Source organism: Lytechinus pictus, chromosome 10 (assembly GCF_037042905.1).
Source record: "Lytechinus pictus isolate F3 Inbred chromosome 10, Lp3.0, whole genome shotgun sequence".
Classification (NCBI taxonomy): domain Eukaryota; kingdom Metazoa; phylum Echinodermata; class Echinoidea; order Temnopleuroida; family Toxopneustidae; genus Lytechinus; species Lytechinus pictus.
In genome coordinates this window covers 8,917,646-8,942,104 of record NC_087254.1, presented here as the reverse complement: position 1 = coordinate 8,942,104, position 24,459 = coordinate 8,917,646, and the positions used below count along the sequence as shown (strand labels likewise).

At 34.4% G+C, this 24,459-nt stretch overlaps 1 protein-coding gene and 1 long non-coding RNA gene across 2 annotated transcripts in view; both read left to right on the top strand.

Moving 5' to 3' along the window:
* Positions 1-11,356, top strand: part of LOC129269712 (rab11 family-interacting protein 4-like) — a 39,717-nt gene extending 28,361 nt beyond the window's left edge. Inside the window, exons 7-15 of the mRNA XM_064105278.1 lie at positions 587-695; positions 1,202-1,305; positions 1,960-2,050; positions 2,806-2,855; positions 3,503-3,584; positions 4,118-4,255; positions 5,041-5,193; positions 6,082-6,228; positions 6,555-11,356. Of these exons, the coding sequence (XP_063961348.1) occupies positions 587-695; positions 1,202-1,305; positions 1,960-2,050; positions 2,806-2,855; positions 3,503-3,584; positions 4,118-4,255; positions 5,041-5,193; positions 6,082-6,228; positions 6,555-6,716 (1,036 nt within the window). The 3' untranslated portion in view covers positions 6,717-11,356. The remainder of the gene's footprint in view (positions 1-586; positions 696-1,201; positions 1,306-1,959; positions 2,051-2,805; positions 2,856-3,502; positions 3,585-4,117; positions 4,256-5,040; positions 5,194-6,081; positions 6,229-6,554) is intronic.
* Positions 11,357-15,836: 4,480 nt separating this feature from the next.
* On the top strand, positions 15,837-23,132 carry LOC129269811 (uncharacterized). Its single transcript, XR_008585445.2, has 3 exons — positions 15,837-15,884; positions 16,050-16,404; positions 19,973-23,132. It is a non-coding gene; the product is annotated as an uncharacterized LOC129269811 (long non-coding RNA).
* Positions 23,133-24,459: the final 1,327 nt, after the last annotated feature.

The window sequence follows — 24,459 nt, the reverse complement described above, 5'->3', positions numbered from 1 at the left end:
GGCCTGTATTAAAAGACTACACTGCTCAGAATAATGCATTATGGGTTAAGAACCAGATTTGAATAGAAACCGTTCTCGCTACCTTCCTAAAACTAGTTTACTGGAAACTAGTTTAGTGGAAACTAGTTTAACGCGTAGTGAGAACGGTCGAAGTGATCTTCCAAACCGGTTCAGAAAACCACCTCACGATGTAGTTTTCAAGATAGCTTTGCCTCCTTAAACTGGTTTTAGCGTAAGTGAGGACACAACCGTTCTTCGGGAAGCGATCTTCGCACATTTTGTGCGCGCTACTCCACACGACAGGAGTAGAATGCCTACGCTGCGGTTTTGAATTTTGCGCGAAACGTGTCACCCCACTGAGAGCGTTTCAATAGCAACAAGATCGCTTTACGTGAACTGATTTTGAAAACTACTTTCGTGTGATCAAGTGGGAACGCTAGCAAAGCGATCTTCCAAACCGGTTTCTGAATCGATTTCCAGTAAACTAGTTTTAGAAAGCGTAATGAGATCGGCCTCGTAGTTGAGCTGGCACTATTAAAGGCTTTAAATTCTCATCCATAAATTTTGTTTCAATATTTTCTTGCAGTCAGTTGTATCGATCTTCGTCATCGCACAATATACCTAAGGGAGCAATAGAGGAGGTGTATGGAGAGTACGCAGCTTCGGACAGTGATGTTCTAGAACTCAATGACAAGGTCGGCATTCATTTTTAGTTCAAAGGGCGAAGTTCACCCCAACCCCCCAAAAAATGATTTGTATAAAGTGAGATGGATCATTATAATCAAATGTAATATGATTGAGTTATGATCTTTCCGACTTTGCAAAATTTCACGTAACTGTTATTCTTAGGCCTACGTGCGATTGATTGTTTTGCTGAATTTTGTAATTAATCATGCACAATAATCGCTGGAATAGTTCATTAAAACCAGACCCATGCTCAATTGCAAAGCTTTATCTGCCCAGAATACTTTTTATGTGGGGAGGGGGATATAATGGCATAGACAAAGTAGTGATGCGTAGCAACGTTTAGTTGATTATTGGTAATGATGAAAAGTATTCAGCATTTGATACAGTGCTCTAGAAAGTGTAGATGTGTTTTTTTTTTTGTATTCTGCTTCTTCACAGCTTTTCAATATTGTATTGTTGCTTTGGCTTCTGATGTGGTCTTCAAAATTTTACTTTTTCCTTTCTGTCCCGCAAGGTTCGAGATTTAGCATCGCAAATCAGCCATCTTGAAGTTGATAAAAATATGATCGAAGATACGAAGGCACAGCTGAAAAATGAGAATCGACAACTTCATAAACGGTAAGTGAAATCATTCGCTTAAAAAAAGAGATAAGATTTAACTTTAGGAGCTCTGTACTGTTGAATGAAGGGAGTTTTACTTGTAAATATGTTAGCTGATGTAAAACCTCTGATTTCAAAATTTCTGAATTTGCAGTAAATGCAGAAAATTCTGTATACTAGTACTAGAATTGTTGAAATGGTGGCAACTGCAGATCGTCTGAAAACAGTCCTCATTCCTGTAGAGGCCTGGCATTTTCTAAGAAATATGAAAATTTTTGCCTCCGACGAAGATTCTGCTAGGATCGAAAGCTTAGGCCCCTTTTTGACTTTATAATTTACTCCATTGGCTCTCTTTTATTAGATAAGCAGTTTTCAGCAGCTTCTTTTTGCCAAATATGAAAATGATTTGAAAAATCATTGAAAAGTTGAAATTAATTGAATTTATATTGTATAATATATTTGTGAACTGTTTGCATATGACTTCATGAATTTAAAACCTTCAAGAAAGTAATATCTCTCTCATACTTTGATGGATTTCATCAATATTTATCTCTAATTTTTCTTCTCTATTAAAACCAACTGGTCGTCAGGGTGAACTTCCCCTTTTAATAGTACTGGAAGTCATATTTTTCGTATTTCCCCTCCTTATTTGTCATATTTCTGCTTCCTTAGAATTGTTTACCTTGAGGACCAGCTTCGCGAGATGGAGAGAAGACAAACGGAATATCTCGAGAAAGAAGATAAGAGATCTCAGGAGAAATTGGTGAGTGTTTTCCTTATAAATAATTCTCTCCATGAAATTTGCATAAACAGAAACCTGAACCCCAAATGTAATAGATCATCCTGAAAAAAAAAAACCTCACCACCCTTACTCTATTAAAGCTTATATCTTCAGAGAAATCATCGTAGGAGAAATTATCGCAGGAGCAAATGTTGCATTACCTCCATGGTATCATTCCCTTTCATTAAATTGTGTATGCGGATGATAGGCAAACTATTTTCTCCCAATATGGATTTCATGAGAGTGGTCAAGGACCAAAATAGTACTAACTGTCTTTATAAGTGCTGCTATTAGGAGTGGTATTACCTAAATTTCTTCATTTTAATGATCACCCAAATGTATTTGCTTGGCAATTATAGATGTTGGCATGAAGAATGTTAGCTAATGGGTTGGAAAGGGACAATGTCTAGATTCAGATGATCTTTGTAGGTTTACATGGTGGAGTTTATAACGTGGAGAAGGTTTACGGTTCACCATGTGTAATATGAAGAAGGGAAGGAAATACAGGCAGAGAGATTGAAATGGAAAGACGGATGAAAAGAGAAAATTAGAAGTTTTCTTTTCTTGAAAGTGAGTGAAATCCTGAGAAGGACTGTAAACCAGATGAGATAAGCTGAATATGGCTTGAGTAGCAATGGTTTAAGTAGTAGCAGGATGAAGTGAATCTCTAGATTAATATAATTTCTGTTACGTCATTTGTAAACAATTGCAGTGTTGATTTTTTGTTCTCATTATAGGCAAAGCAGCACAAGCATTTACATGAAGAAATCGAAGCACTGCAAGCCAAGTAAGTGTCATTGAAAATGTGTTTCTGAAAACTTGTATGCATGATACTCAATACTTATTTGTTTATGCTATTTTTTTATTGTAAGCTGAGATCAGTTTCAGTTAACATTGGAGAAAAGTGTTTACAATTTTGACAATTGTTTCCCTGATTGGTTGGTCAATATATTTTTTTTCTCCACAAATTTTCAACAATGAAATCACAAAATAAGGCAAATTAGAAGGCAACATGATATAAATCATCAGAGAAATGACTGGAAAACAAAGCTTGTTTATGAAGGTCCTCATGAATAATTGACATATTAATACCAATCGAATATATCTCTGAGAGTTATATATTTTCAAGTCCATCGTATCTTGATACATGAAATATGAATGTCTTTTGAAATATAAATGAGTTTAACGATTTTCTGTGAAACCTTTGTGTAACAACTGCTCAAGAAATTTCAATAATTAACAATTTGTTGCAAATCTTTGTATGAGGCTTGACTTCATTTGAAAAGGATATCATGAAACAATCCATACTATTTCAGAAAAAAATTAACATCTAGCGTAATTACCTAAAAATCTATACTGAAACATTCATGTTTTCTTCCTCCCTTCTCCCTCTCTCTCTCCCACTCTCTTGCTCTCTCCATCTTTCTGTCACAGAGTGTCAGTACTAGAAAAAGAAAATGAAGATTTCTCAGAAGAAGTGCCTAAACTTAAAAGTCAAATTGAAACATTAAAACAGGTGAGTAACTGTTGCTCATAATATTGATATTCAATCTAGTTTAAACAAAATTTATTTTGGGGGGTAGGCAGATTATATTTTGTACAGAATTTTTCTGCATGAGTATTTTTGAAATGACAAAACAAAAAATCAATGTTTCACCCGAGTTCCCATCATAATCTTATTTACAAGCACAAGCTATTTTTTTACACTATCAAAACACTGTTTTAAATTTTAAGCACGTTGTTTCAGCCTGTCACACTAACAATTATTGTTTAATGTTTTAAACAAGTTGTATAAAACGGTTCAAACAATTTCGAAAAGTTTAAACAGTTGTTTAAAAGTTAAACAACTTGTGATGGGCTTACTGTGTATGAGTTGCAATTGTCTGTTTTTTATTTAATTTTTATATGAGGTGAATCTAATAAGGGCTTGACCTAAAAACCAGTAGATGCAATCGGGGTACAAAACCATAGACAATAGGATGATTTGGTTACCATTGACATATATGATTTCATCATTTATTTCATCTATAATTTTTTTTTTTTCGACAGGACCGGGATAAACTTGAAAGGGATCTTCAAGAAGTTGATAATAATTGGTTAGCGCTGTCATCTGAATACCAAAGGAAACAGGACGAACATAGAATAGTGAAGGAGGAATTGGAAGAAGAAATTCATTCCCATGCAACAGTGAGTATTTTCCCTGATAGAGTACAATGTTCTAAGGATTGATAGAAATAAATCAGTGAAGCATCAGTGAACAATGATGAGCAAAAGTGATTCTGAAAATTGATGAGTATAAATCTATGTAAGAATAGTATCATAGAAGAATGATATTAAACATGTATGACATCATAGTATGATATCAAAGAAGAATGACAAGAATGTTATCAAACAAGAATGCCATCACAGAAGAATGGTATCAAACCAGAATGACATCAGAGAGGAATGATATCAAACAAGAATGGCATTGCATGTTATCAAAGAAGAATATTATTGCAGAAAAATTATTTTAAAAAGAATTACATCACAGAAGAATGTTATCAAACAAGAATGCCATCACAGAAGAGTGGTGTCAAACAAGAATGACATCAGAGAGGAATGATATCAAACAAGAATGACATGACAGGATGATGATATCAAACAAGAATGACATCATTGCATGGTATCGAAGAAGAATGTTATTGCAGAAAAATTATATAAAAAAGAATTACATCACAGAAGAATGATATCAAACAAGATCACCTTAAGAAGAAAGATATCAAACAGGAATGACATACAATGAAATTACACCAAAGAATTAAAACATCAAAGGTGAAGGACATTGTCAGAGAAAGCTATCGAAGAATGATTACATCTAAGAAGATATCTGTTTGCATGAGAATGTTGTAAAAGATGCAAGGGACATCTAAATCCCTTGATGGTTATCAAGAACAGGTTGACATCAATTTTGTCTGTTTGATCCTGTGTTTCAGATAATGGATGAGATGGCTAAGGAATTAGAGCAGTTACGGAGTGAGGGCCAGTCGGAAATAGCCAGGCATGCCAGTCTGATGCGCAGCCCTAGTATACAAGACCTTCCAAGTAGATTCAGTGAGCTGCAGCTTGAGGTCCATCAGTTGAGAAAGGTAATCAGATATTCTGTAAACACTGTATGAAAATTCATTGTTTAAAAAAGACATGGGGTTTATTTCATGAAAGGTAAAGAGGGTAATCAGATTGAGCTCCATCAGTTAAAGTTAATCAAATTTAAATAAAAAATTATTTTGGAAAGACCTGGGACCATTTCATGAAAGTCCACCAGATCAAAAAAATTATTCAAATTGATGTCTGTCAGTTAGAATTAATCATATTTTTTGAAAATTGAAAGAAAAAAAAGACACAAGGACCATTTCATGAAAGTGCATCAGTTAATAAAGGAAATAAGATTTCATGAGAATTTTTTTTAAGACATCGGGACCATTTCATGAAAGTTGTCAGTACTGACAAGTCATCATTATCCTAAAAATACCTAAGTAAAAGTTAACCTATCACAACCTATGAAAAATGCCAGATCTGACAACTTGTCAGACCAAGCTTAGTTAAATGATTACAGTGATGAGCTGAGTGATCAGATTAGTGATTATTTTGTTTTATTAATGATAATAATAACGGTATATTTACCCATGGTAGCCACTTCAGTTCCGGAAACTGTTCTCCCAGAGGGCCCTGCTATTATTATTACCCGGCTAAGCTAGGCTACCTATTCAGGTGCACACAGCTTTTTGAGGAATTACTTCCTGCCGGTACCCATTTACCTCACCTGGGTCGAGTACTGCACACTGTGGATGAATTCCTTGCTGTAGGAAATTACGCCATGGCTAGAATTTGAACCCATGACCCTCTTTTTCAAAGTCCGGAGACTAATCCGCTGGGCCACGACGCTCCACAAGTTATATACTTTCTAGCAATTAAAAGGATTCGTACGAGATGAGTGCAAAGATCAGTGATTATTTGTTTTATTATTGTATTTCCAGGAGAACAAGCAGTTGAAAGATTCCAATGATGAGATGAGTGCACAAATCTTGAACAATGGCATCCAGATTGGACGGAGTTTACTACACAGGGGAACGTCAAAGTCAGAATCGTTTGCTGCTGAGCTTGAAAAGGCTTCTAAGGATGAGGTATGTAAATGTAGAAAGAAATAAGAAATATGTCAAAATGTATTTGATTATTAACAGGCATATCATGAGATCTTATGTAGTGTAATACATGTATATACCTTTGTTCAGGGACAAATTACATGGGGGCTTGGGGCAACTTTGCCCCTGGAAAATTCCCAAAAGAGCTCTGGAAACTCCCCATTTACTTCATTGTTCAATGTTTCAGATTTAGGAAGTAGGTTATGAAAAAGACGTAGCCCCCATTGTTTGGCCTGCTTGTGTTTAATAGTTTCTGCATCTCTAAGGAGGTAAAGATTCTTTTGTAACCAATTTTCCTTTTTTTTCAGATTATGAATGCTTTGAAAGAAGAAGAGCAGATGAATCGTGACCTGAGGGGTTACATCGGTCAGATACTCACCAAGATCATTGAGAACCATCCAAATCTTCTCGAGATCAAACCCCGGAGTCAGAGCGTGAGCTCGGTCAGCAGCTTCAGCTCCTACTCATGACATCAACCTTGAACTTTGAACTCTGAACTATGAACTCTGAAGTGTGAACTTCATGCATCATTTAGCATCCTATCAGGTTGGACTATTTTTGCATCAGAGATGTGTGAACTGTGGGTTCGTTCTCGTGGACTGTAGGTGGCGCTTTCTCACTGCGTTCGCGAATTTGTACTGATGATGACGATGTACTTCGCTTCGAGCCCGGTACTTGTCTCCTGACCTTGACATGACGGTGCCTCCATTTTTGCCTCCAGATAGACATCGCTCTTATGTGTACCTCCACTTGTACTGTGGATTTAAAGTGATGAACTGTCATGCTCGGACCTGTAGAGGGCAGCATTTCATGATATCTTCAAGAAGGAGCACAATGGTGTCGACACACACATACTTCCATTAAGAAGCTCAAAATAAATTGCGTACTATAGTTGTGTTTGACATTCAAGCAAAGAGTCCACATAGTACTAAATTTGCATCAATTCCTTGCCTGCACTCTTAGTACTAACTTTCGCTTGAGAAAAGAAGACTTGATTTTAAGGTTGCTTGACTAGAATTCATGAGCATCTTATCATTATGTGCTTGCTCTGTCTCGACTGTAGATTGCATACAGCGTGAGACACATTGATTTGCACTTTGCTTAAACCACTGTTGTTCAAGACTTACATGGAGTCTCTTACATAAAGTGGTTTTCTGCAACTTCTGAAGCATAAGCTATGTGCAATGATTATAAGTCAAGACGATTCATACATTGAGATATTTTTAACAGCTTTAAGGTTGTTGAGTAACTTTCACAAAATTTTACCAATTGACTGTTGTATGGTCATCATCATTTTGATGAGTGTCAGCCTTTTTTAAAAACAAAATACAATCTCTTTTTATTAAATAAGAAACACAAATTTGTCTTCAGTTTGCAGTGCCATACTCGCTACAAGGAAATTCTGATTATTTGATAGTACATATCATTTTTTATTACAAGTGTATTGCTGTGCCGTTAATCTTTCCTTTTATATTAAAGATGCAAATGTGTTGTTTGCATTTTGATTCTTTTTTTTTTGGTACTTGGATATTTGATGAAGCATTTATGTACATCATCATTTTCAAAAGATTGAATTCTACCACATAGATGAGAAGTTGAACATAAACTTTAATATTTATATGATGTTTCATATTTATGGAGTCTGGACAGTACTTAGTACAGAAGAGGATTGTAGAGGGTCAAACCTTTGCCAAGTCATTCTTGCACATTATACCTCTCTCAACCCAGGTGTTTAATGGCTACCGCTAAATACAGTTTGAATTATTTTTACATATTTCATAATAATTACCGTAAAGTAAGGAAATCAAAACAATACAATCTTCACCCGCACACATATATATAGTGATGTTGCAACAATCATGATAAATTACAATATTTATTTTAGAGATGATTGGGATGATGATTAAAAGGCAAATGGTTACGAGAATCTATTTTGTTCTTTTCTTTTAAATTGGTAGCTATTTTCAATCATCCAGAGGAAGTAGAGAATAAACATCAATTTGTGCAGATTAAACAAAGGCTATACCTCAGGATACGCTTACAAATATCACCAGTGCTGTTTGTGTGTATAACACCCAGATTATCATTGCAGAGTCAAACTCAGTAAAATATGAATTTTCCTTATTTCTGCTCTGAAATGATGCATCGTAATATGGGGAGGAGTGAGCCTAATGCATTGAAATCGAAATATCAAGAGTGTATTTCTCATTTGATAGTTGGAAAAGAATTCAACATCATACTTCTTGGAGCAGTACTTATTTGAGGAGAGAGAAATAGCACTTGGAATTACGAATTAACCGGTCACGAAAGTCAACCGCGAAATCCCCTTTCTTCTCTCATTAGAGTGTCTTTGCATAACTTCATTAATATTTGTGGCTCGATATACTTATGGTTTGATAATTGGAAGCCAAAGCCTTAGGATTGTGGGACCACATTTTTGTCCCTCTTTCACTTTTTTGTGCTTTTTGCTGAGCCATGTTACATTTCAGGATTATTTGGGGTTCATTCTGTGGATCAATGTGGCATTAAAAACAAACACAAAAATTTCTTCCTTAAATATTTTAATGGAAAATAACAAGCATTTTTTTGTTACTTAGTCATCAATTCTTTTTAAAGATGACTACTATATTAATTATGAGTTTTAAACAGATACACATTTTACCTAGAATTCCGTATTTATATAGCATATGCTTTTTTTAGAATAAATTAGAATTAAGATTTGAGAATGATATTGATGATGAAATCAGTTGACTGAATTGAAATTTATAATTGCCTTGTCAGTATGTGATCTTGTATTCAACTTGTACATTTTGTATATAAAATAGAGAGTTTTTTATATCAATTTTTAAAGAGACAATCCATTTGAGATTGTTTTACATGCTGCTCTGAAAGTAGCCTGCTTTTAAAAAATGTCTTAACAGAAATCTTGTTTTTATGAACTTGTGGATTCATGTGTAGTACACTCACAAAATCTAAATTTGAAAAAGGGGTCAAAGGATTTTTAGTCTAGCTTCGAACAAAAAAAAATTTCTTTGCACAATTTCATCTGTCAATATATACTCTGTAATAATGCTTATTTCAATTATGAATTGGTGTATATTGTCATGAATGCAAAATTTTCAAATGTAAGGCTCTGCGTTAGTTGACCTTGTTATAGCTCGTTCTGTTGCATTTGTCTGTGTGAAGGCAATATACAACTGAACGCTAGCTGAAAACACAAATTGTGAGCCAGCCTATAGTATAGGCATTGACATGGTATACAGAGTAAAAGAGCACTATAACTATGGTGTACATCAATGTTTAGAAGATTTATCCCAAGATCTATTTTTATAGACAAATTTATGGAAGTATATTTTAAAACAGCGTGCAATTTGCTATCTAGTAGGTCTAGTTTTCATATGAATTTCTTAATTGATTATGATTTGAATATAGGCCGGTGCATCTGAAGATTATATTATCTTACTATTGCACATAGGATGTAGATGATGATGATTGATTGTAAATGGGTTATTTTTTAATATTTCCCTATCTTTCAATAAAAAGATTAGCAATAAAAAAAAAAGAAAATTGCATTTAAGTGGCCACTTACTATTGCATTGTCAAATGCTTTTAACAAGTCATTTATGTTAAGCCAGCACAAAACGAAAATTTCTTAGATAACTTAAATAGATTTACTGAAATTAATCAATGCATCTACTTATTAAAGCAAAAAAAAAAGGAATTTTCAGCACAAAAATTCTAATCCTAATATCATAGGTTTCTGCGTTCATGTACCTGTTCATTATTTCATCATTTCATCGTGAACCCTTTGCGTCCCCTCTCTTTTATTCCATCTCTCTCTCCCATTTTTAGCATAATATTGTGGCAGACACTTGGCAAATTTGTTGTGTCAATTTTGATTTGGTGTTTTATTCATTCTTTATGATACTTAATTAATTTCTACATGACAAAGCCATTAAAAATTATACATTCCTCATTTTTACTTAGTATCAATGCTTCACACACAAAGTATAAGCCATTGACCATAAGTACTCTATTATGTAAAGTGTCTTGTGTCTTAAAGAGTCTTTTAATCAAAGCATTGGTGTGGTTCTTGAATCTTGCCAGAGTCTTGGGTGTAAATTTTTATTCATTTATTTGATTATCTTGAAACAATGTCTGCAGAATTGTTAAAATACATTTTTTTTTGTCATGAAACATCAAATATAAATTATTAAAAGGAAGCACATTCAGATGGAAAACAGTGTGAAAATTTTTAGATTGAATTTTAATGCACCCCAAATTAGATAAATTTTGGGGGTAAAAATCCCCTTCATTAATACGAGTTAATACATGTTTAATCTTACAAGTACATGTAACTGTAAATTGAAAATTAAATCAGGGCAAATGGAGGCTTCTTCCAATATTGAGGATTTTCCTTGTCAAGAAATAGGGGTGATCCTGCTAGAAGCTTGTCTCGCCTTCACTCTAGATTATTTGATAATTATATTATGGTGAAATTGTTGCTCAACACTTGTTCATCATTTTAAGAACAAGATTGAATCTTTGAAGGGGGTATTATAGGTTATATTGAAATTATATCTAAGAGCCGTCTGTCTGTATATTTTCTGTTTTGAAAGTGCCACTTAATTTCTGTCTCTCAGAAGTTATGTTTGAAAATTCTGGCTTTAATGTTTTTTTTTTTCATTATGATTTTATCGTCATGCTTTTATTTTCAATCTTAAATTGCCATTGCTTTATCAATTGTAATTATAAATGCACTACTTAAATGCTTTTAGCGCCTATTTGCTTGAGATTTTTTTGTTTTATCTTGCCAGTATTGAGTGCAGTGGGTTTTAGATTTTCGCAATTGGTGCCTTGTATACAGACATTTTAAAGAAAGTACTTTCTTTATGGCCGTAATATTTAATTGCTTTGTAAATAATGGAGAATTTTTGGTTTCTTCAAAAGAGTACTATCAAAGCAGAGGATATTGTTGTTTGTAGGGTAGTGCCTTTTCCCTTGAAATTGTGAATATTTGAAAGACAATGTAAGATTTATGGCAAAACATACTTTGTAAATTATTTCATGTGAGAGAGATCATTAAAGACATGATTTCAGCACAAGTGAACGTGAAAAGTCTTGGTTGACTTTATTTTGTGTAGTTTTGTTGCATTGGTCTTGATGCTGGGAATAATGATGATGATGATGATGATAATGATGATGATGATGATTATAATGCTAAAAGTTATGATGATACTGATACTTTAATATAATGCTGATGGTGATGATGATGATGATGATGATGGTGATGATGATGGTGATGGTGATGATGATGATTATGATGGTGATGATGATGCTGATGGTGATGATGATGATGATGATGATGATGGTGATGATGATGGTGATGATGATGATGATGGTAATGATGATGGTAATGATGATGATTACAATGCTAATAGTGGTGACGTTAATGATACTGATACATTTAGTGATGGTGATGATTATGATGGTGATGGTGATGATGATGATGATGATGGTGATGGTGATGGTGATGATGATGATTATAATGCTAAAAGTGATCATGATGATACTGATAGCTAAAAGGTATGATGACACTGATAATGATTATAATGCTAAAAGTGATGATGATAATACTGATACTTATAAAGTTGGTGATGATGATTTTGATGATGATGATGGTGGTGAGGAGGAGGATGATATTAATGATAAATGTCATAATGAATGTGGTGATGATGATAATGAATGACTATAATGATAATAGTGATGATGATAATGAATGATTATAATGCTAATAGTGATGATGATACTGATAATTTTAATGATGGTGATGAAGATGATGGTGAGGAGGAGAATGGTATTAATGATAAATGTCATGATGAAGATGATGTGATGATGATAATGAATGCTTATAATGCTAATAGTGATGATGATGATGAATTATTATAATGCTAATAGTGATGATGATACTGATAATTTAAAATATGGTGATGATGGTGGTGATGATGATGATGATGATGATGACTATAATAATGATGAAAATAAAGGTGAATTTGTTCGTTAAAGTAGAATCTCTTTTGACCAAAGAAATCTGTTTGATTTTGGTGAAATTGAATATGGGATAATGGTACTTAAATGATGCACGCTTTTGATTTTATGATCTGAAAAAAGAATGCATCCATTCAGCCTATTGTCATTATTAGAAGCTCAACACCGTGTAATCATGAGCATGTACTGTACAATTGCTATAACAGTAGTGCCTAAACTTGAAACCGATGCAATTTTAAACATTAATGGAAAGTCACTTGTGTTGGTCCCGGGGAGGGGGGGGGGGGTACTTAGATTTAGTTTGGACGGGGGTGTGCGGCTGAAGGTTCAAAACCCATACCCATAATTAAGGGTTATTTTGGCTAAAAAGCAAGTACCCATTATTAAGGATTTATTAACATTTAACAACCAAAAAAGAAAAAAAAAGGTTATCACCCAAAATTGGAGGAGAATATGGAATCATGTTTAAGGCCAGTATCTAAAAATTGGGGCCATGTTTAGGGATTTTCCGGAATAAAACCATACCCATGTATATTATGTTAAGGGATTTCTTCCAAAAAAAGCGACCCATTCCAGCAGCACATCCACGTATATGACTTATTTCGTGAGTACCCCCCCCCTCCCCCGGGGTCTTGGTTAACTTTATTTTGTGTCGGTTTATTCATGGTAGGATCCATGGTTTATTGCATTGTGGTATACTGTGCCCCAGTGGATTCGTCTTCTGACTTTGAAACAGAGGGTCATTGGGTTCGAATCCCAGCCATGGCATAATTTTCTTCGGCAAGATATAGGCCTATATCTACATTGTACTGCATTTAACCAAGGTGAGGTAAATGGGTACCTGGCAGGAATTTATTAATTAAAATGCTTAAGTGCTGTAAAAGACTGTGGGGCTAAGGCTGGCCAGGGCAAGGGCGGAAATCTCTCCTAAAGGTAGGGGGACCAGGGGCTGGAAAATTTGACAAGCAAAAAAAAAAGGTAATCACCCAAAAAGTAACGTCATCTCGTCCAAAATAAATGTTTTATTTCGATTTTGAATGATGTATTTCTATTCACCAGTAGTAGGGGGGCATTTGATATTGTGTCCCCCTACTATTTTGGTTAGGGGGACGCGTCCCCCTGTCCCCCCCCCCCCCTGGGATTTCCGCCCATGGGCCAGGGTAATAATATTAGTCCTTTAGAAGCGCATAGGGACGTTACATCATAATTTGATATGCGCTATACAATAACTGCGCTACTATTATTATTGGTCCTGATACTGTACATAAAAGCATAATGATGTTGGTGGTGGTGGTGATGATGATGATTATTATAATGATAAAAGTTATGATGAAGATGATATATCAATTTACAACTCCAGAAATAATCACAAAAAGTCATACACATATCAAGTATTGCATAAAAAACTACAAAATAATAACTACAAGTTGCGGCAGTATCAATATCAGCATAAAAACTATCAGAATAACATGTATTCAAAATCAATATGAATTCATATTTTTCTTCAAAACATTAACACCTAATTTTTTTTTATACTAACTCTTAAAAGATTTTTTTAAAACTTTCATGAAAAACTATGAATGGAAGGTACATACTGACTTTGACGGATTTCGTATTTTCTTTATAGCGCCATCTTTCGTTGACTATCAACACTAATCGAGGGACGAGATTGCCATTCATGGGATGCCCATGATATTTTTCATAGTATTGAATTGAAACGATTTATGAGGAAATATCGTAGCAGCCAACGGATACATTCTGAGATATATTACAAAGTATACAGTCCTACAATACAAATAATCCAAATATATATAGATGACATATAAATATTCGATGAGTAGGCCTATCAGGATAATGTAAATTATGGGTATAGATACAGTACATAAGTAAAACGAGAACAATGAAATATGACTGCAGGTATTTGTTAAAAAAAAGTACTGGATTAATGTGAATGGGGATAAAGAACATCCCCCCCAAAAATGAATAAAAGATTTAGACACAGATTAACTATATTCATGATATTAGGTGCTGCTTGTTGAAATGAGAATGACAATTGAGACCCTCGATTGCAGCTGCTAGAGGAATAAAACCCTTGGAGCAGTGCATTTGTAAGCATATAAGCCTAGGCTAAGTCTATCCGGTTTATTATTTAAAAAATAGATTTATTAATGACTGACTAAGTTCCAAGCAAAACCAAAGAGATATAATGTGGGATATGATAATGTTGTCAGACCAAGAGGAGATGAAAAAGGGCCAATGTTCGTTGTATTATTGTGTTATACTTTACATTGGTTTATATTTTTCATCCGTTTTTCTTAATACATCTTTGATCTTGAAACACAAATTTGTAAAATTGTACACTGCAAAAACTCCGGTGTTGATTTAACACCAGCCTGGAATCTATATAATGTCCACATGAGAGAAGAGTTAAACAACACCAGTTTCGTTTTGGTCTAACACCAGATAGGTGTTTATACAACACCAATTATTCTGTGCCGATGATGTCCCATTGAAGCATGATGTGAATTAACGAATATCAATTTTTTTCACGATCATGCAAAAAAAAATTATAAAAATGTGGAAACAGAAAGTAAAGGAAAGGAAAAAAGGGTGAAATATGAATTAGTTTTCTGAATATTATGTCAAAATCTATCAAATTAATAGACTTTGGTATCAATCAAACTACTGTTAGTCCACCGTCCTCGATTTGGTGCAACTCCCCGGCGTGCACGAAGATAATAATTGAAGAGATTATTAACCACAACCACGTGACGAGGGCTTTTGTGTCACACTGCTAGCTAGATTGTCATTGTTTTTTTTATCAACGTTGTTCTGTTGTGAAATGAATTCACAAGCATTTTGACAAAGATTGGGGGAGGGGTACTGCTGTCAATCTTGTTTTAGACCCTGTTCTATATATTTTGAAACTCCTAAACTATTTGAATTTTTTTAAATTTGAATTTATTTTACTTCTACATAACAATATAATATAACATAGATGTAACAAACATATATTGACAATAAATCAGGTATAAATCATTTAGCATAAAATTAATAGCAGAAGAGGCCTATTTTTTTCAATTTGAATCCGGGTATTTTTTGTGAACTATGTGAGTGTTTTCATTGTTTTGTGACTTTCAAGTTCCAAGAAAATTATAGGCTTTACGGTCTCTGTAAACTATTGGTTACGGAAGAGCATTTGCCAAGAACTCCATGATCTTTATTTATAATTTATTCACTTTTTATTCATTAAAATTATATAAAATATAAAACAAGGTGGAGGATCAGGACCCGGTTCAGTTTAAAAAAAAAACTGCTTTACAACGGAGCACTCCATCCATCTCTGCAAACATATATCTATAGAACATAAACATGATAAAATAAACCATCTTTATGGTTTAAGACAATTAAGTCTATATCTTTTCATGTATCATTATAATCATAACCGATTGGATAATCTCGATCAAATTTTTATTCTACGAACATTATGAAATAAAAGAATGAAAATGATTTGACGCACGCACCGTACGCAAGTGTCGTGCGCGCGCGTTATTTCACTCATTGAGCTCGAAACTGGTGCGAAAACAACGGTAAGTAATCTCACGATTTCTATTAAAATTAATCATAAAAATGCGTCAGTGAAGTTGAAAAAACGTACAATTGATCGATTTATCCCATACATAGCAATCTATCGCAACTTCTTGCTTGTCGAAATTGCCTAATTTTAAAGCTTATTCGGTTGATTTTCCCTACAGGATTTTCGAGTAGCAGACTGAGTGATCTGTGACTTGCTGCTGCTGGCCTTCCTCCGCTACCATTCTCCACGCGTTTCCGGTATTTTCTGCGGTGGGTGTATTGACTCATCATCAACCTCATTCATACCCCTGCATTTGGACTGGTCGCAAACAAGTGATTTGTGTGCTGTATTTTTTTTCCGAGGGAGTATTCAACGTGTTTCAGGAATATATACAAAACAAATTGTGATTGAAGGAATATAAATCTAGGATTACCGCAATGGCCAGTCGGATGAGGAAGCTATTTCATCGGCAGAATGCTGCCGCTGTGGAAGAACGGCGTAAAATGCGAAAGGATCTCTTTGCATTCAACAAGGTTTGTATGAATATTCAACAACAGCAACTCTTTCTAGTTTACAAAAAATATTAAAATTGGATAGGCCTAAAGGTAAATGCTCAGAAACGTATACTGTACACACTAGTAACAGTTACATGACCAAACATCAAGATTCATTAGATTCTAATCAATTATTGAAACCAACTCACAAACATTTCTACTTCTAGTGAAAGATCATGTAATGTCAGCTAAATTGACATTTTTAACAGTATCTATCACGACAGTTGTCGTTGTTGCGGCTGGGCCATTCTTCTTCTTTGGACGTACATGTACTGCCCAACGGCAACGACCCACAGTGGGAGCCAACCGGGCAGATATTAATGTCACAGATCTGGGAAGGAAATCGAAATGATAGAGAGGGATTGTATTTTGTTTCGAACGTGATATTAAAGTATCAAGAACTATTTAAGATATTTAGATACTTGTAAAACAAATATTAGAGGGTGACTTCACTTGCTTTTAGCATAGTTATGCAAATTATTAAAGCGAAACTGAGTGAAAAATGACATTGTTGTAACATCATATTTTGATGTAATTTTCTGTGTCTTGCCTGTTTGATATTTCTCTTGTTTTTTATTCAAATTACGTTGTTGGGGAAGATTTTTTTTTTATTCTCAAGAGCAAGTAAATTTTGATCTTCAATTATTGACTTTTATTTACTCCATCAATTGGTAATGTGTGACACCAAAAGACATTCAGGAAAAAAAATTGTCCGGAGCCAGTTCGCTCTCAGCTTTATAGCAAAATTGGGATAGTGTAACTACATGTAGATCTGAAATGTGTCCTAATTTTGCTATAATGTTAAAAGCAAACTGGTTCTAGACATTTTTTTTCTGATTGTCTTTTACATGTACACTGAGTGATATAGAATATCTCTCCTCATTCATTAAATACCTGTATTTGTGAAATAATTTTTTCTTTTTGTAAATAACAACACTAATACCGTAAATATTAAAAAGTGATGGCACCTGTTAACACTATTAAACATAAATTTGTTAATTTACATTATGATTTTGTTTCAATGAAAATGCTTGCCTCAATCACTCACAAAGAACGAGCTGGCTTTATTTGTTCGCACATAACCATGAACTTTGACAATGCCTTTGTGTATGCAAGCCATACACCTGTTGCTCCAAGCATTGTGTGCAGCTTGCATCAATAAGAAAACTCCTCTCCATGCAAAGCGAGAACAAAAGATTGTCAACTGGCTTTCCCAATCCCATTAGCATTCAAAGAACAATTCGCCTGTGCATCTGTATAATTTAGACACGTGTAGGCTACATCTTATGTTTGCCAAATTTATTTTTGTTTTGTGAGTCATGATAGTACACGAATATATAATGCCATTAATTTGTGCAATAGTGCATGACCAACAATCTTCTACAGTATCCTTAAAAATGATAAGAGGACCATACATAAAATCACTGTTATTGAAAAATTATTTCATATTTTTAAAAATAAATTCCTTTAAAACAATATTTGAGACATCAATTGACTCAAAATATTGAATCATAGAGGTTCAAGTATTTGTACTGTTTATGGTGGAATTGATACATTAACCATGATTCTGGAATAATCACCAACAGTAATAATAATATTGTGTATGGCAGTTTCTCACTGGAAATGAAAGCAATGAGGATATATGAAAGCCAACCTTTAATAATATATCATCATTATGAGCATTTTTGGGTGAATGTACAATGTACTGTCTTTTCTAACTTGAATGATGTTGTTGTTGTTGTTAACTTAGGTTTTAAGGCGCGGGTCATTCAGATATGAATATTTACGCCTATGATTAATTTGTCGTTTTTTTGGTTATAAAATTTGCTGCATTATGGATCAGCGCTGCTTTAAGACAATTTATATGAGATCGTGAAAGGCGGCTGGCTCATCACGAAAGGAAGAATCATTTCCAGTAGCCTTGAGCCAGGTTGATGATTGTAAATATTTATGCATGCTCAGAACAATAGAATCATCAATAACATAGAAGTACATTTGACTGTCATGCAGGATGCGTATACTTGGGCTGGTCCTTCCGTCAAGTGTATTCGTGGCAGAAAGACGCTTGATGGATAGAGCCGTGCGGATGCCATCTCGGCCCTACACAGTATGTTCAAGGTGCATGTACATGTAGGCCGGCTGTATTTTTGATTAAAAAGGCTTTGCGTGTCAGTCTGTGCCACATGTTTGGCCTCGCTTGGCGATAATGCATTTTACAGAAATGACGGGGCTACTACCCATATGCCTACTGTAGCTTCAAATTCAATGTCCTCTCGATGTTGTTCTGTAGAATATCAAGGTTGTATCAAATTGATTTCTTGGACCAACAATTTATTCAGGTAGTACTGTACTTCCTTTTGGTAAGATATGATTGTATTTGTTTAAATACATTTGTACAGTTTGTACATGTAATGACCACAAATATGAACCTGTTTGCCCTACATTTTTAAAATCCAAAATACAACACAACAACAATCTTCATCGAAATACATGTACAGTACATCAGTTGTCAATCAATTTTTTTTTTCATTTTTGGACAAAAATTTTAATAAAAATCATTTCATACAGTAATTCATTTCATTAAATAAAATAAAAAAGGATTAGTGCGGATATGACATTATCAGCTTGCTCATTCACATATTTATGAATAGGACAATTCAAGGCATGCACATTTAAATGTCACAACTGTTTCACCAAAATAATGCAAAGCTTTGAAATGCCATATTACTTTGTCATTCCTTGTCTAATTTTGGTCAATTTTTCAGCGTTTTGTTTGATTTTGCTTTATCTGTTCAAATCATATTATTTTCTGCCTGGAGTACCCCTTCAAAGTTCTTGTACTAAAGTTCAGTGGAACCTTGATACAGGAATACTGCTTATTGCATACGTGTACTGCGGTGTACACCCCTGGTGTCTTCTCCAGGGTTGGCCAATGAATGATCTGACCCCAATCAATGACTTCCTGGGGCTAACTGACCTGCAAGACTGATCTATTTACACATAAGTGGGGTATTATACCTGTCATGTTTGGCATGTATCTGGGATCTGATTGACAGAGCTGTGTGTATGTAGAGTCTTTTCACATCATTACCCGTATTCATTAGGTGCATGGATACTTTGAGTTTCAGGAAATTCTAAATAAAAATTTTAGGCCTCAAAATGCCAAATTCTTTAATTTGTGCATTCACACTTATCTGAAGATTTATAAATAAGTTTTGTGGTTATGAGCTTGCAACTACAATTGAAATAGCTAAATGTTGTCAATAACAGGCAAAATCTACATACAATGTACATTTACTGTACATACATGTACATGTGCACTGGCATTTTTGAAGCATATTATAAATTAGTAGCTTGGTATAATTTTCATCATTTTGTAAAAACAAGTTTGCTGGAATCAGACCCTGTCAATGTGCACACAAACACATATTAATTTGATATAGTTTATCATTTTGAGATGATCACTCAGTAGAATTATTCTATGATGATGACGACATACATGTACATCTGTAATGACTCAATGTCCTCCTTTGTTCTCTTCCCGCAGACTGTTGAGCATGGCTTCCCCAATAAGCCAACCGCCCTTGCCTATGATCCTAAGCTGAATATCTTTGCCATTGGGACATCAAATGGAGTCATCAAAATGTATCCTTTTCAGGTCAACAAATGTCACACGCTGATCTTGTGATGGTCATAAAAAGAAAATCATTCATGTGATCCGACTTAAGCCTGTGCTTGCAATACATCTACATGTACGTGTAAAAGTGCATGCATGTACGGTAAAGAACATTCATGTACATTGTAAAGTGTTGAGCTTATGATGTGTAGCACTAATGTAGCTACTATAACATGCCATAGTATATCATTCTACATTCATGTACATTGTAAATGAAGGGATTCTAGTTAAAAACAAAATGAAACAAAATATGGTGCTTTGTTTTTAGTTGGGGCGGGGCCTTCAAACAATACCAAGACAACATGTTCATGTAGGCCTACAGCTTGGGAAATAATTATTAGACCATACTGTACATGTATTGTAAGGGAGCTTCGTAGGAAAGTGGTCAAATGTTTATTACCCAATCTGTACATGTACATGTATGTACAGTAATATTTTTGTTATTTACTTTTTGTGCAGGGTTTGTTGTATTTTGATACACTTTCCTTGAAAATTCAGTTGTTGTACAGTAGTCATGACTCAGTAAATTTGTCTTCATGGTCAAAATTCTAGGATTTTTTTGAACTTTTAAACTTGAAGTGACAGACAAGTCTTTTTTGGCTTCTTGTTCTAAACAATGTATCCCTTTTTGTCTCATGTTCGTTTTTACAATCTAAAAAAAATATGGACAAGCTTTATGAAAGTTGCTCTTTGTCTCTCTCCCTCTCTCTCTCTGCCTGTTGGTTATCTACCAATAACAGCTGTTTGAACAATGGTAGTGGTATGCCTGTATTATATGTGAGCAAACATGAGTCACTGAGCTATTGTTAGTCATTGTTTTCCAATATTGATCCAGAAAAAAATCGCCCCACTCATGATTAACAAAATGATCTCATTTATTGATCTGGTGCGATGCTGCAACAAGCAGTATGGAAAGAAATGTGCAGTTGGCACTGGAAAGTGTTGGCTAACATTAGTCAGTTCTCATTAACCATGCCCCGTCGTGTGATGAAAAAATATTCATGCATTATTCATGATTTCATCATGTCGTAGTTTATGTGTAGACTCCACCCACAGGGATGATTAATGAATTCATAATGAGTAGGACTATTGTGTACATGAATGTTCTTGATAACAAAAGGCCCACAGCTTTGAATCTATGGACAGCAGGACATACATGTACAAAAGGCAAATTTGATTAAAGACATAGTGTCTTTTGATATTAAGGTATTACATGTACTCTATGCAAATTAGCCACCCTCCACTCACAATCACTTCGAAATCACAATATTTTTGGCGAGGCTACTCCCCCCTCCCTCCTTGAAATACACTCATTAATCATCTCAGACAGCTGATGTCTTTTGGGCTGTAGGTCTACTGATAGCTGGACAAAGAAGCTTTCAGTAGCATGCTCTACCAATGAACGATGAAGATACAATATGTTGACCTCACAAATACAGTTGACCAAGCACCAGACATGTCATCATCCATGGGAGTAATGCAGCATACAGCTCTATCTGTTTTACCTGCGAATCATATGATGGGTTGAGAAAGCAATACTGATACATGTAGTCACCACAGTTTTCTGTTTTCTAATAGTCTAATTCTGTGTTCTTCCTTGTTCTAAAAAACATTATTCTGTGTTAGTTTGGTAACATGTACAAAACATAATCAATAATAGGGATAATCTTTAAATGTATTTAAAGTTTCTATGCAGATAAAGCTTGGCAAACACATGCTAAACACTGTGAAAAGGCATTAAGTGTCATGATTTTTAATATAAAAATATTTTTGTGATTCAATTTTTTTTCATGAAATTATGTGAATTTAATCTGTGGCATTTTTCCTTTTTCTGTGTTGCTGAAAAGTAAAAACTACATATTGGAATAGCTTGAGGTGTCTCTGGATCCATAAAATATTATTTTGGATATTTCATTAGTTAACAGAACAGTCACATGATAAACACATACAACAGCTGTATGTCACATGATATCACTAATTAGGCAACAATGTTTGCCAACTATTTGCATCTTGTTTGAACTACAGAATGGTATCGGTATTGTGAAAATACTGTATATTGGTTGAATAGGTTCATGTAGTGAAACCCCTGAATAAATACAAGGAAATGACCCAGCTCACTCTCAACTAAGTATTGTAAAAATATTTGAATATTTTTTTCATTCTCATTTGTGATTGCCATGCCAACTTTAATAACATTTGCAGACTGAATGACTTTGTACTTGTAGGGGTGGAAGGATGAGGTTGAAATAACAAAAGGTGATGATTTGATTACATTTGGCTAAAACATGATCAAATGATTTTAAATTAAAAGATTATGAAACTCAATTTTAACACCCTGGAATAGTGCATACCGGTACATTGCATGCACGTAGTCCTACATGTGTAGCATGTGTACTGGTATCTTTAACGTGTCTTTCAAACATACAAATACACACGTACCTCTAATTGATTTAAGTTATAGTGGATGACATCATTATTTACATTTGAAATTCAAACACTCATGTCTGGGACACAAGCCAGCCCGCCAATTTCTCCTCTCTGCAAATATATTGATCCCATCGTTGGTGAGTAAAGTACACGCGGGCCAATCACTATTAACGCTGACATGCTTGTGCTTTTAGTTATCTGTTGTGTACAGTACTTCTCGTTGAATCCCAGCTTCGTGTCATTTGCATTTCCATTGTATGTGAATGATGTTTTGAAAATAAATCTTCAATCTGGAATTTGTGAAATTGTAAAGATAGAGCTTTGATTATTCCCAAAATTGTCATGTTTATAGAACTGTTTTCATTCTAATCAGAGAACCATTATCATTGACATGTGGGTTGCATTTCTATAAAATCTCACTTCTATAAGCATTTCGTATTAAAATATAGCTTTAGCAAACTACTGTGAAAAGCATGAAATATACAGAGCATGACCAATGGCATCACAAATACAACATTAATTACCGGAATTTACATATAAACTTCATTTTCGAGCTTCAACATAATTTGTCTACAGGTACAATGTATGACATAATGTACAGTCTAAAAAATTAAAGTATAAAGACATTCAGGTTATCGCGTACATATTAGGTGGTTTCAAACTGCCTCAATCACAAGAATCCCTGTTAAAAAATACAATGTATGAAAACATCTTTCAGGCCAAAAAAACCTGATAATTATTCCTGCATTTACACCGCCCCGAAACATACCCTTCTGGGAAAGTTCCTGAAGTGACTAGCATGCGCAGTATAGTCTGATGTACATATGTACGTAGGTAAGGCATGAGATTCAAAATCACTAGCTAAGCTTTACATTTTTGAAAGACTGAAAAGTCTTCTGTATAGCATATTTTTACACATTACTTTAATAGTTAGAAAGTAAAAAAGGGGCCTACTTTAATAGTTGAGAGCTTTTCTCTTATGACCAAAAAATGCTATTCAAATTTGTAAAGCAAAATTATTCCCTGATTAGCATAAAGTGGCCATCCCTATAAACCTACATACATGTATGTTACTATTTGAATGAGAAACAACTAATTGCCATTGCAGATGTGAACTCCCTTCTTCGCTTGGGTCTGCTGTCTCTACACTGAAGACCCTTTTGTTGTTGTGTGATTGTACTCCATACAGACGCAAGGTCGTCCGTTGATTGTGTGCATGAATACATGCCCTCCGGTACTCCAAATTATTTGCACTCGTAGACCCTCCAGGTGTGAAGTTCAGCCGTTTGAAATTTTGGCGCGATCTACAGCCTTGTCCCCATTTCATTTTTCGTGTGTGATGATACTTCGAAAAAAAAGAAGGTTTATGATGATACTCTGAAATATTGAGTTAATGATATCTTTAATTAAACCTCCCTTTTTTAATAAATGTTCAAAATTTCATTTAAATTTGTATACATATTTATATATGAAGGACCTGTATGTACAGTACATGTACATACAATTTATGTTGAATTACATACAAAATATAGAAACATTTGGGCGCTGTTTGTCAGCATTTTTGTGTATTATGTTCATAACATCTATGTGCGTGTACATGTATGTCCAGGTACAGTACTCTACATTTATGTAGACCCTTCATGTATACAGTCCAACCAGGTTCCCTGGTCCAACATTGTACTGCACATACATATACATGTACATGTAGCAGCAATGAAGAATTCCTCTCGCATTGAGGAACAGGCTCTTATGTATACTGTTATATCGGGTATACATGTAGGGCCTACATGTACATGTATGCATGTACCCTTTTCATATTATGGTACTGTATAAAAATGTTTAATTCTCATCAAATACATGTACCTTTTTAGATCAGATGATTTTGTTAAGAATTGTGTAATACTGGTCAGAGTTTCCTCCTAAGTCCATGG